Source organism: Podarcis bocagei, assembly GCF_964188305.1.
Source record: "Podarcis bocagei genome assembly, chromosome: 7".
In the NCBI taxonomy this organism is placed as follows: Eukaryota; Metazoa; Chordata; class Lepidosauria; order Squamata; family Lacertidae; genus Podarcis; species Podarcis bocagei.
The window spans coordinates 9,271,000-9,284,766 of NC_138132.1; the positions used below are offsets into that span (position 1 = coordinate 9,271,000).

The 13,767-nt window shown below is 46.4% G+C and overlaps 1 protein-coding gene across 1 annotated transcript; it reads left to right on the forward strand.

The window, feature by feature from the left end:
* The first annotated feature begins 3,585 nt into the window (after positions 1–3,585).
* SELENOW (selenoprotein W) lies at positions 3,586–13,375 on the forward strand. The gene is made up of 6 exons (XM_081200776.1): positions 3,586–3,744; positions 6,608–6,632; positions 7,458–7,511; positions 9,060–9,134; positions 11,805–11,922; positions 12,734–13,375. Exons 1-5 carry the CDS (start codon positions 3,716–3,718, stop codon positions 11,877–11,879), a joined length of 258 nt encoding a protein of 85 aa, XP_081056902.1. The 5' UTR covers positions 3,586–3,715; the 3' UTR covers positions 11,880–11,922; positions 12,734–13,375.
* The last annotated feature ends 392 nt before the right edge of the window (positions 13,376–13,767 follow it).

Below are 13,767 nucleotides of genomic sequence, written 5' to 3' on the forward strand. Positions count from 1 at the left end.
GCCTTTTCAACACTGGCCCCGGCCTGGTGGAACACTCTGTCTCATGAGACCAGGGCCCTGCAGGATCTGATTTCTATCCGCAGGGCCTGTAAGACAGAGTTGTTCCGCCTGGCCTTTGCCTTGGAGCCAATTTGATTCCCTCCCCCTCTTTCTTTTTTCTTTTCCTTTCTCCTCCTGCGATGAGGCTGCATTTTAATATTTCAATATTTTAATGTTGTATTTTAGTTTTGTTTTTAAGTTGTATTTATTCAACTTGTTTTTTATTATTGCTTGTTAGCCGCCCTGAGCCCGGCCTTGGCTGGGGAGGGCGGGGTATAAATAAATATTATTATTATTATTATTATTATTATTATTATTATTATTATTATTAATATCTCCTGCAAACCAGGTGCGTATTCTGTGTGGTGTGAACAAAGTGCTTGTTTCCACTAACAGGCTGGGTGAAAGCAAGGCGCTATCTGTCCCAGTGAGTCAGGGTGCAAACTCTGCGCTTTCACTAAAGGACAACACAGACATGAAGAAATCAAGAAAAAGATGTGTGAATTAAGGATGTCAGCTGAATCTGGCCAAAGATGGGAACTGCAAGGTTCAGTGCTAACAGCCAAGACAGCACAGAACAGCACAAGTTTGTTCCCTCGGGCCTGAACAACAAGTGGTGTTTGCTTGGTGTTGTTTTCTGCCATTTCTCATGCTGTTAAGACTTCGCATCTGTGATTTGGCAAGAATTGGGATTGATGGGATGTCATTTGTCCAACAAATTTCCCTAGTAACTGCCAGGTTTTCTGAATCCAGGGAGCGTTTCTTGAGAAGATCTCATGTGCAGAAAACACCCTCTCGACTGTTGGATCCACTCTTGGTCTCATCTGCTCAATCTGTCAGAGCTTTTCTGGCTACCTGGTTTGGGTAGCCAGTTGAAGCCATTCCTGGAGTGCGGGTGACAGCTTCTAGAAGCCACAGGTGAGAGCTGAGTGCAGCGTGGGGACCAAAGGTGGACAAACTTCCCCAGAAGGAGCACATGTCCTCCACCAGAGGTGCTACCCCTCCCTTACCACAGCCCCATAAACCCCAAACCTATTTGCCGAAACCTGGGTGGTGTACATGAAAATATTTTATTGTTGCTGTTTAGTCGTGTCCAACTCTTCGTGACCCCCTGGACCAGAGCACACCAGGCACTCCTGTCTTCCACTGCCTCCCGCAGTTTGGTCAAACTCATGCTGGTAACTTCGAGAACACTGTCCAACCATCTCGTCCTCTGTCGTCCCCTTCTCCTTGTGCCCTCCATCTTTCCCAACATCAGGGTCTTTTCCAGGGAGTCTTCTCTTCTCATGAGGTGGCCAAAGTCTTGGAGCCTCAGCTTCAGGATCTGTCCTTCCAGTGAGCACTCAGGGCTGATTTCCTTAAGAATGGATAGGTCTGATCTTCTTGCAGTCCATGGGACTCTCAAGAGCCTCCTCCAGCACCATAATTCAAAAGCATCCATTCTTCGGCAATCAGCCTTCTTTATGGTCCAGCTTTCACTTCCATACATCACTACTGGGAAAACCACAGCTTTAACTATACGAACCTTTGTTGGCAAGGTGATGTCTCTGCTTTTTTAACACAGCAATAATAGCAGTAAAAGCATCAATGGAATTTACTTCTAATAAATTTTTTCTAAGGGCTGTGTGGAGAGAGTCTCTCCCTTTAAATTCCTAGGAGTTTATCTCAGTGAAGACCTTGCTTGGAAAATCAATACAACCCAGGTGGTTAAGAAAGCCCAACAGAGACTCCATCTCCTCAGAGTCTTGAGGAAGAACAATGTCAATCAACATTTGATGATCTCCCTCTACCGGTCCACAATAGAAAGTGTCCTTTCATACTGCATCACGGTGTGGTACACTGGTTTGACATCAGCTGATACAGAGGGTGGTGCCTACAGAGGGTGGTGAATACAGCACAAGATATTATGGGCTGTCCCGTGAATCCACTGGATGACATTGCGGAAGAACGTTGCCTCAGGAGAGTGAGGAAAATTCAGACCCTGGCTGGCACTTTCTTGATCTCCTACCCTTGGGCAGAAGATATAGAAGCATGATTAGTCACACCAACAGGGTAAAAAACAGCTTCTATCCTGGGCTGTTAGGCTGCAGGATGAAAAGATAACAACAGGGCAACTGACTTTCGGGTTTGGTGGGTGTGCGTCAGTAAACGAGGGGAATTAAGACTAAGAGAGCTGAGGGGGGGTGCTCGTGTAATCTCACTGAATACAAGCTGTACAAGTGACAATAAAGTATTTCAATTCTAAGTATGCTACAGGATCACAGCCTTGCTTGGAAGTATGTTCCCCTGGGAAACCAGAGGCCTTACTCCTGGGCATGGTCGGCCAATTGGTGCCAAATAAGGATAGAACTTTTTTTATGTATGCTACAACAGCAGCAAGAATACTCATTGCAAAGTATTGGAAGACACAAGATTTACCCACTCTGGAAGAATGGCAGATGAAGGTGATCGACTACATGGAATTGGCAGAAATGACTGGCAGAATCCGAGACCAGGGAGAAGAGTTGGTGAAAGAAGACTGGAAGAAATTTAAAGACTATTTACAGAAATATTGTAAAATTAATGAATGCTAGAAGTATGTTGGATAGAAACTAAGGGGTTTCCAGCTGTAATGCTTTAGGAGATACGAAAAAAAAGTTTTATAAATCGGTAAAAGCTTAATGGTAAGGATTTGCTGAACTAACAAATTGAAGTGGAATACAAAGAAGGGAGGTATGAGGAGGTCTGGGGAAATAAGCGTAAGGAAGATATGTTATGGGAAATTATTTGTTTTTTAAACTGTTTTTATGTTGTATTTTGTTTCTTTTTTTTTTTTCATTGTTATATTTTAAAAAACTTTAATAAATATCTTTTTTTGGGGGGGGAAGGAAGTATGATCCCCTGGAACTAATACGCCACGCCCATAAAATTTGATTATGTCTGCCGAGGGCTGTGAAAAATCAGATGTTGCACGCTGCCCTTCCTGAGCTTTGCCCATGCAATGTCAGATCAACATCCAGAGAACCACAGACTGTGCCATCCTCGCTCTCTGTGTATCCCTCGGGCCACGTTCAGGCATGGTTGGCTTTTAACACGCGACCGGGTCATTTAGGAGCCCCCGGCTCTCACCGCTCAACTGCTTAATGTTGCAGAACCAAAGTCCTTCCTTCCTTCCAGAATGTTCCCGCTAAGTGCTAATCAGGTGCTTTTAATAAAATAACAGCCCGTAACCCTGTCGATTATCCAAGCTCCTTTTTTTCCTTTTGGAGGCCCGGAGACACGTGAAACCCTCGCTTCGCACCTGCGAGCCGTGGCCTCACCGTGTCTGGTTGCGGCGGGGTTGGGACGACACCATAGCAGGAAAAGGGGGGGGAAGGAAAGAGATGTAGTTTTCTTTTGCTGCTTTTTCTAATTAATGGTCTCGAGCGGCCGGCACAATCGTGTCTGCGCGCGGGTGTCTCTTATATGGAGGAGGTAGGGGCGGGGGAAAGAGATGCGGAAGAGGGAAGATGGGGAAGAGGGTGGTTTTTCCCATTTCCCGCCTCCCCTACTTTCGTGGTCACAGTGGTGTCGTCCGAACGTCGAGATAAAAGCCTCCTTGCTGCAAGGTTCCGAAGTAGAACGTTGGAGGCCTGAACTGCGCGTGGGAACTGCTACTTCCTGCTGCTGGTTAGAGCCGCAGGGTCCAGCCGTCGCCATGCATGTCAAAATCAAGGTGGTGTATTGGTAAGAAGCCATTGCAAGAAAAAATATATATACTATTGTTGCTGCTGCTGCGGTTATTGTGCTCCTTTCTGCAGCCTTTTTATTCGATTGCTGGGAACGCTGTTCGTCTGAACGGGCCAACGGGCCATTCCTTAAAAGGCGAACAGATTTTTTTTTTTACTATTGCATAAGCTTTATGCTCCTGCATCATCCATTTGCATCGTGCATGTGGAGAAGGAGACTCGAGGCCGCCGATGCTCAATATAACCCCGCAAGGTTCCGCGTTGGGGTTTGCTGCCAAGCGGGCTGATGGCGCCACGCCTCTCGAAGTCGTTTCCTTCGTTACTGCGGTGGTGATCTTGCTGTTATTTCTAGAGCAAGGTCTCTCCGTCGACAACAGAGAAAATGGCAAAGGAAGCCGGTTTCTCTGCCCGGGGGCGTTTGGGTAACCTGGGGAGAGAGGTTCCTATGGGACCTCTTGAAGGTTGGTGGTTTTGTCACTTGATATGCGTGACACATCGGTTTATTGCAACATGAATTCTGGATTCTGGACTTTGGCAGCAAAATGTTTCATGCATTTTGATTGCAAATTGGCCTTATAACTTGTTATATAATCCAGACCGAAGTGTACTAAATGCCTCTATTAATGTGCAGCTTTGCTGAAATATTTATAGTGCTTTCAACGTTATTCAGGATTTTTATTTTTTTAAAAAGGGAACACACGCTATCTGATTGCAGAAGAGCAGTAATTGCTGGAAAGCATGTCTCACAAAGAGTTGTGCTACCAATGGGTAGTAGCAGTATAACTCAGGATATTCAGTGGTGACTGAGTAAAGTAGGTAACATGAAGCCATGGTTTAGGTAGCCTCACCTCCAGAAACGTAGTATAGAGGATCCCTATCCCATGACAGTTCAATGTGGTGTCCTTTTTGCAGAGAGAGAGCATTGAGTGGCGTTGCTCAAACTTCTGTTCCTTCAGCAGAAAAGTAGCGGACAAATTTTGACTAAGCAAACTTCGGAGCCCAGTTGGCTAATCCTGGCAGCAGATCTGGCAACAGTTCATTAGTTTTGAGTGACGGTTACAGGTTGCCTCTGATGCGCAGGCAGCTCAAAACAACTCCCTTTTATGAGCACCAGATCACTGGATCTTTTCTGATAGAGAGCAAGTCCCAAGTGTTTAAATGTAAGCCTCAAGCCTCTCAGATGTCCGGCTGCAAGTGTCAACACAGCCAGGAAAGCAAAGTTGGAAGAGGTTAAGGAGAGTTAAGGATTAAAATCAAGAATTATTTTGGGTTGAATTTTAAAGTCCAATGACCCGCTTGCACAGGCCTTAGACCCCACTTGTGAGTTGTGACCCACAAGTTGGGGAAATGTTGGACTAGTAGAGTCCACTTCTTCAGATTGATGTGAGCAATATTGTACGGTGCTTGACATGAATCCACTGTTGATGTCCACATTCCCACAGATAGACAAATGAAGGTCCCCATGTTAAGCTGTGCATGATGTGTCACTGGCCGGTTGTCTTCATAAATGTAGCTGTCAGTGATCATATGGTAATTCAAGAAATTCTTTGCTTACTATAAAAAAGAAAAGCCAAGCAAGGGGAATGTTTATTAGAAACTTTGAGAATTATAAAACTGAAAATGGATCCCCAAACCTTCCTTGTTTTTAGTGGATTCCTCTTCTTTACTAAATGGGAAGTGGGTGGCGCTGTGGGTTAAACCACAGAGCCTAGGGCTTGCCGATCAGAAGGTCGGTGGTTCGAATCCCCGCGACAGGGTGAGCTCCTGTTGCTCGGTCCCTGCTCCTGCCAGCCTAGCAGTTCAAAAGCACATCAAAGTGCAAGTAGATAAATAGGTACCGCTCCAGCGGGAAGGTAAACGGCGTTTCCGTGCGCTGCTCTGGTTCGCCAGAAGCGGCTTAGTCATGCTGGCCACATGACCCAGAAGCTGTACGCCAGCTCCCTCGGCCAGTAAAGCGAGATGAGCGCCGCAACCCCAGAGTCAGCCACGACTGGACCTAATGGTCAGGGGTCCCTTTACCTTTACCTTCTTTACTCAACTTCAAATGTTGCTCTGAGGTCTGCAGATGTACTTGGTCATCACTTTTGAAAACGTGGGGCTCTAGCCAGCTAGGCACCCGTTTAATTGTCCTATTCAGTGGCGTGAAAGAGAGCTTTTTGGATCCGACACCTGATCTTGCTGACATATAAACTGTCTTCTACCTCCTGCTTCTGAGAGTCTTCCTGAATATGCCTGTTTGAGGGGCTGTACGCATTGTCTGGGTTTAACCAAGGCTGTCTGTGATGTTTCACCTCTTGGAAGTGAGTAAGCATCACACAGGGCTCTTAGCTTTTCCCTTGGATTCAGTATCAAGAAAAGCTATACTTGTTACGATCTGTTAGTCAACCTTGTAAATGAGTCCACAAAATTTACTAACCTGCCACTTTTTAGCTTGCCTGCTCTTTCACGCTAGCCATGGAGGGCATCTGGAAATCGGAACATCTTTAGAGAACTTGTGAAAGCTTGTGGAACGCCGTCTCCCAACATTTAGCATCCTAAATCAGAAGAAATATTGGGGGGGGGGATACACACAGATCTAGAAACTATGATGGAACAGCAGAATGGGAACCAGTGGATTGAAATTTTAATGGGATCAAAAGTTGTAGGACCCATCAAAGTTATATTCCTGGCTCCATTTGATTGCTAGACAGGAGGAGAGCTGCTTAAGGGATTTGGCTAGTTGCAGGTGGCCTGGTGACTACAGAAGCCAGTTCATGGCCGGTGGGTGGAGATTATGGGAGTTGTAGTGCAGCCACAATTTCCATCTTTGCTTTGTGCTAAATGTGATGTTGCAATAATGCTCGCTTTTCCTTTTCTTGTAGTGGGGCCTGAGGATACAGTCCCAAGGTGAGTAGATCCTTCTGCCTGATATGTAGCAAAACCACTTAACATCCTGGTCTGCCGCCTGGCTAAAAGAACCAAAAGTAACTGCTGGTTGGATATGGCGCAGCGGTAGTGGCAGTTAGTGCAGGACCCAAGCAGTATTTGCTAGCGCAGTAGAGTCATGCCAGTATTAGTGCACCACATATTTTGCTTTCAGGGTTTCTGATGTTGGCCTCTTCCACTGGTAGAGAACAGAAAATGCCAACATCTGGAGGAAAGGAGGGTGGCAGGGAAGGTCCCCTCAAACTGATCTGGATCTCTCTGCATCCTACAGAACGTGGGAAGCTGCCTCAGTATTGTTGACATTGACTGGCCGTGATTCTCCAGGGTTTGGGGTAACTTCTCTCTTGCAGCCATACCTGGAGATTTTCGGGATTGATCCTTGGACCTTTAGCACTCAAAGATGTGCTCTGCTGCAGAACCACAGCCTTTCTCATGGCTTGCATGTGCTAATTGAGCACAGGGGTTGAGTCTGAGCTGTTGGCAATGCAAAGCATAGGCCTCTCTCCTCTCCTGATTCTGGACTGCTTTCTGCCACAGATTCTCCCTGCTCACTAAGCCCTGTTACCTCTTCAGCTTCTGACACCTCCTTTTCCCGGGCTTCTCCCTTTGACCACTCGTCATCATCCCACCACCACACCCCGGGCTCTGAGCTTTCCCTAGCTGGTCTCTGTGTCCAACCAGTCCATGAGTGCTTAGGGAGGGCTTTAACTTTCTCTGATAACCACAGCTGTGAGTCGATGTTTCGGAACTCTTAAACAACTTCTCCCTCCTCCTCTTAACTTGTAGTATCAGCAGCTCAAGAAGGAACTCGAAAAGGAGTTTCCGGGCAAGCTGGAAATGGTGAGTGGATCCAGGTGCTGCTGGCACAAGTCGTCTCGCTGACCTGTGACCCGTGCAATTTATGGCGATCCGTGGCAATTTAAGCAGCAGGAAGGGAAGGAATTTGGCATTTCGGTTGCCTCTTAGCGTGGGATGCAAAATACACTGTAACTCAAGGCCCTACGGGGCCCTGACACACACACATACACACACACCCTCAAGAAAGGCACCTGGTATGGACTGAAAACCTGCAATGCATGTCCTGACTTGTTTTGCAGAAACCACTGTAAACCAGTGACAGAGATCTCCCCACTGCAGATCCCCTTCAACTTGCAGACCCAGGATGGTGTTGATTAGTGTTCTAGGCTGATGATTCAGCTGGCTAGGTCATTAGTTCTGTTTACAGAACTAGGGCAACACCCTATTCCTCCATCTACACCCAGTACTGTCTGCTGAGTACATTTTCCGTGCAACTCTGGTTCTCCCCACCCCCAAACTCCTATCCCTCCCTAAAAAGCATCCAGAGTTTTCTTCCTTGGTAGAGCCAGTGTGGTGTAGTGGTTAAGAGCGGTAGTCACGTAATCTGGGGAACCGGGTTCGCGTCTCCGCTCCTCCACATGCAGCTGCTGGGTGACCTTGGGCCAGTCACACTTCTTTGAAGTCTCTCAGCCCCACTCACCTCACAGAGTGTTTGTTGTGGGGGAGGAAGGGAAAGGAGATTGTTAGCCGCTTTGAGACTCCTGAAGGGGAGTGAAAGGCGGGATATCAAATCCAAACTCTTCTCCTTCTTCTTCTTCTTCTTCTAGAGTTCAGCGGTGAAAGAGCAGTGCTTAGCAACCTTATATCAGACGTTCAGCTTGGCTGCCGTTCTTGGCAGCTTGGGAAATGATGTGATCTGAGAACTAAATAATGGCCAACTAATTGTTGGGTCTGTGCTCTCCCTAAAGAAGGAGAACCCATCTTCTTCCCTCCAGCATGCCCCAGTCATCTTCTGCAGCGCACAGGAGATGTTGCACTATATGGTCTGGTGAAATCCTGCACATGGGAGGGCTGGGTGAGTGGGGAGGCAATGCCGCTAGGTGTATGCTGTCTCTATCTGAAGGAGCGTCTACACCCCCATTGTTCTGCCCGGACACTGAGGTCCAGCTCTGAGGGCCTTTTGGTGGCTCCCTCACTGTGAGAAGCGAAGTTACAGGGAACCAGGCAGAGGGCCTTCTCGGTAGTGGCACCGGCCCTGTGGAACGCCCTCCCACCAGATGTCAAAGAGAACAACAGCTACCAGACTTTTAGAAGACACCTGAAGGCAGCCCTGTTTAGGGAAGCTTTTAATGTTTGATGTATTACAGTATTTTAATATATATTTTTGGAAGCCACCCAGAGTGGCTGGGGAAGCCCAGCCAGATGGGCAGGGTATAAAGTAATAATAATAATTAATTACTGTCGTTCTCCAGAAATGCTTGAATAAGAAATTGCAGCATGCTTGCATCTAATGATAATACAAGATGTGCAATGGCTCCTTAAGGTGGTTTCGTTTCATCCCCTCTCTCCCCACCCCCACTTTCTACCTAGACTGGCGAAGGGACTCGTGAATCCACAGGATGGTTTGAAGTCACGGTGGCTGGGAAGCTTGTGCATTCCAAAAAGGTGAGCCGTTCCGGGGAGCCCTGCTTGGCAAGACAGTGGAAGGCCAATACTTTTTTTATAAAAGAATTATCCATTTTTCTTTTTCATTCGTTACATCCATCTCAAATTCTTAACATTACTATGTTATTCCTCCCTCCCTCCCCTCCTAGGCTTCCCCCATCTCCCGCTTCTCGTTTGTTTCTCCTTTCACCCACTTTGCTACCTCCTTTTTATAATATTTTTTATTACTTTTAACATATAAGTTGTAAAATGTACCACAAAACTTATCACTTATACAATCTTTTTAGACTTCCATCAGCACCTCTGATGATCCGCCGTTTTAACCACTTCTTATGCATTTCTTAACTTTATATTGCCTTTACATCTATTAACAAATCATCCTCCCCCTTGTCCATTTTTACAATACTTCTAATAATACTCCTCACAAAACTTCTTGCAACCCTACAAATGTCTGTTCTTCACAAATACTTTTCAAATACTTTGCTACCTCCTAACAGTAAAAGTTACAAGTGACATAACATCAAACAAAAGTAAAAGTAAATACACTGTAATATTTCTCTTATCTCCTACACATTTTCTAATACAAATAATGTGAATGTTTGTTTAAATCCTGCCATCAAGTCTATCGACTGTCTTTGTTTCTGCAAGCATGATATAAATGTTTCCCATTCTTTTTCAAAGTCGCTGTTGTCTTTTTCTCTTACTCTGTCTTTCATTTTTGCCAATTCTGCATAATTCATCAACTTCTCTTGCCATTGTTTTTAGTTGGTATTTCTCCAGTCTTCCAATTTTGTGCAATCAACATTCTTGCTGCTGTAGTGGCATACAGATGGAAGGCCAATTTTTGAGCACGCAGCTATGCAAGGTGGTGGGTGGTTGCAGATTATTCTCCCAATGCTGGAAAACACAATTTGGCAACCTTACAAGATTTTGTGTGTCTCTCTCTTTCTGAACTGTATAAGTTTTATGTTATTTGCGGGGTGGCGTTTTTCTCTCTTCAAGACGGGGGAATTTTCAGAGATGTGTGCCTGTTTTAAATTTGCTCTCTTAAATACCATCTTAGGGACGTGGGTGGCGCTGTGGGTTAAACCACAGAGCCTAGGACTTGCTGATCAGAAGGTCGGCGGTTCGAATCTCCATGACGGGGTGAGCTCCCATTACTCAGTCCCTGCTCCTGCGAACCTAGCAGTTCAAAAGCACATCAAAGTGCAAGTAGATAAATAAGTACTGCTCTGGTGGGAAGGTAAGTGGTGTTTCTGTGCACTGCTCTGGTTTGCCAGAAGCGGTTTAGTCATGCTGGCCACATGACCCGGAAGCTGTACGCCAGCTCCCTCAGCCAATAAAGCGAGATGAGCGCCGCAACCCCAGAGTCGGCCACGACTGGACCTAACGGTCAGGGGTCCCTTTACCTTTAAATACCATCTTAAGCCAATTCACTAGCCTGTAGCCCTCCAGGTATCGTTGGCCTGCAGCTTCGGGCATTGGCTGGGGCCATGGGAGTCGGAAGTCCAAGCATTTCTGGAGGGCCACGAATCCCCTGTCTCTGCACTTGCACATGGATGTGGTTGGGGAAGAAATGGACTATCCCTTTTCTCCCTGGCACAGTAGGAGTTAAAATGTGGGAGGACTCTTATGGGAGAAGAGGTACAGTCCACACACCTATTGTGTCTGGGCGTGGTACAGTCCAAGCAGAGTGGTACTTAAATGTCTACATAGTCCTTTGTTATTCCCCCCCCCAAAAAAAACCCAGAAGCAGGCCAAGTGGAGATGTTTATCTAATCCATATGGGCCTAAAAAAATGTATTTATATAAGTTTTTTATTGTTAAATTGCTTTGGGATGCTTCCTGGGAAGGGATTGCTAGATTAAGTGGTAAAGGGCCATTAGATCCTGACCATTAGATCCAGTCACAGACGACTTTGGGGTTGCGGCGCTCATCTTGCTTTACTGGCCGAGGGAGCCGGCGTACAGCTTCCGGGTCATGTGGCCAGCATGACTAAGCTACTTCTGGCGAACCAGAGTAGTGCACGGAAACGCCGTTTACCTTCCCGCCAGAGCGGTACCTATTTATCTACTTGCACTTTGACGTGCTTTCGAACTGCTAGGTTGGCAGGAGCAGGGACTGAGTAATGGGAGCTCACCCCGACACAGGGATTCAGACCGCCAACCTTCTGATTGGCAAGTCCTAGGCTCTGTGTTTTAACCCACAGCACCACCCGCGTCCCAAGTGAAGTGAATGAAGAGTAAAAGAACAAATTATCAAGTAGGCAAGAATGCAGCTTGTATAATAATAAAAATAAAGTAAAATAATAAGTATATTTGTACCTTGCTCATCTTTTCAGCGTATACAAAAACTTAATAAAGCACTAAACATTAAAAGCTTCCCTATACGGGGCTTTGGGCAAGTGCAGATCTAAGAGTTCAAAAAGGAAAAGGAACTTCTGTGCTGAGAAGCCGAATTCTGCAAGTGGCATAAATAAACTCTACAGTCACATCGTAATGTAGCACCCAAAGACCAGTGTGTACCAACTCTGTGTCCTCATGGCATCGATCTGTCCCTACACCGTAAAGGAACCCTAGGTGGACAATGATCAATTTGGTAGCTTCTGAAACTTTTTTGAGAGGTGGGATGGGGACTTCCTTTTCTGACCTTGCTTTTTCTTTCTGCTAGAACGGAGATGGCTTTGTAGATGATAGTGCCAAGCTGAAGAAGATAATCATGGCCATCAAAGCCGCCTTGGCATAAGGACGGCTGGAAGAAAGCACCAACAGCTTAATGCTTAGCAGAGGTAAAAAAACAACCCGTAAACATTTCTGCCTGTAATACATGTGCTGTCAAGAGTCTTGGCTCCACGGTGGGGTCTGTACTAGGATCAAATTGTTTTCTCACCCTAGTGCTTGCAATATTGTTCAGTTAAGCTAGGCTTTCTCAAAAACGGTAGCAGTAGGCACACTCCCATTGTGATCAGGTCCCTTTACCCCTGGGCCTGCTTAATACCCTAGCTAGGGGGGGTGTATCTACATGATGATGCCAGATTACTTTGTCTGATACAGATTTGAAGCCTACAATTGGCTAGGATGTATCCTTCTAAGTGGTTCTGTCCTGTCTTGCGAATAGCATGAACCAAAAACAGCTACGCAAGTCAGTGGCAGCTCAAGATCAAGGGTGATCTTTTGTTTTTGCTGATCAGGATCCTTGGGGCAGAGTTTGGAGATAAGCTCTGGCACGTGTGAAATGTCTCTGAGCGTGTGCAGAGTTCTAATCCACACCTACATATGGGCAATGCGGTCTTTTGTCAGGCTGTATACAGTAGCATCTTCTGCCCTCTACGCAGTGGCGTAGCGCGGGTTGTCAGCACCCGGGGCAAGGCAAGTAATTTGCGCCCCTTAACCCATAGATTTGCGCCCCCTAACCCCCAGATGTTGCGCCCGGTGCGGCCGGCCCCCCCTGCACCCCCCACGCTACGCCACTGCCTCTATGTGCCACGCTTGAAGCATTTAGCATAGCTGGTGGGGCAGTGGGTGGCAGCTTGGACAAGCAGTTGCTCATGTACAGCGGCAAAATCACGTAACCGCATTGTCTTTCTCTTCCTTGCTCAGCAGCTCAAAGAAAATCTGTTTTGTTCACCTTGGCCGAGCGCTTGATGACGGGAGCTGCTGAAACGTCAGCCGACACCTGGCAGTTTCCTGAAAACCCTTGCGTAGGATGCCAGCTTGAGCAAAGCCTGATGGGAGAATTTGAGCTCTGAATAAGATGCACTTTGACACCTGTGTGCTGACCTGGGCAGCGCCCAGCAACTACAGTGCCTAACACCTTGGTGTTGTGTATTCAGTGTGTGCTGCAAGCAATCTTGGCTTTCTCTGTAGTTCTTGTTTTAATCTGATATACTAATGGTGGAAACTGATTCTAGATCGCAATGGAGGGTAGGCATCATAGAGCCCTCTCACCAAACAAACAAAACAAACTTGTTCTGGCTTCTTAGATCACGGGATGCTCTCGGGTGCTTTTGCCTTCTGCGAGTTGGCAACTTAAAATACGCTTACCCAGTGCTTACACAACATGGTGGAATCCAATTCCTTTTCCACCAAAAAAAAATACATTTCATTTAATATAGGCCCAAAACATGCAACTTGAGTATTCTTTCTTGTTGCTTTTCCACCCCACTCCCGATTTTCAAGTTGCAAGATGGGGGGGGAAATTGAATCCATTTGGTATCCAATAAAAGACATTTCAAGTTGTAACCTGTGTGGAAACACTTTATTCTCTTGCATATTTGTGCGTAACTACACAAAGTTGAGGCGTAGGCTACCTACATTTTTACACCAATATTTTACCTTATAATATTTTACCTCCACCCCTGTCGTTGAGCCCGGGCACGGAGATCCAGCACCAAGGGCCTTCCTGGTAGTGGCACCCCCCTTGTGAAACACCCTCCCATCAGATGTCAAGGAGATAAGAAACTATACGTATTCTGCTCTGGTCAGACCTCACCTGGTGTACTGTGTCCAGTTCTGGGCACCACAGTTCAAGGAGGACACTGACAAACTGGAACGTGTCCAGAGGAGGGCAACCAAAATGGTCAAAGGCCTGGAAACGATGCCTTATGAGGAACGGCTAAGGGAGCTGGGCATGT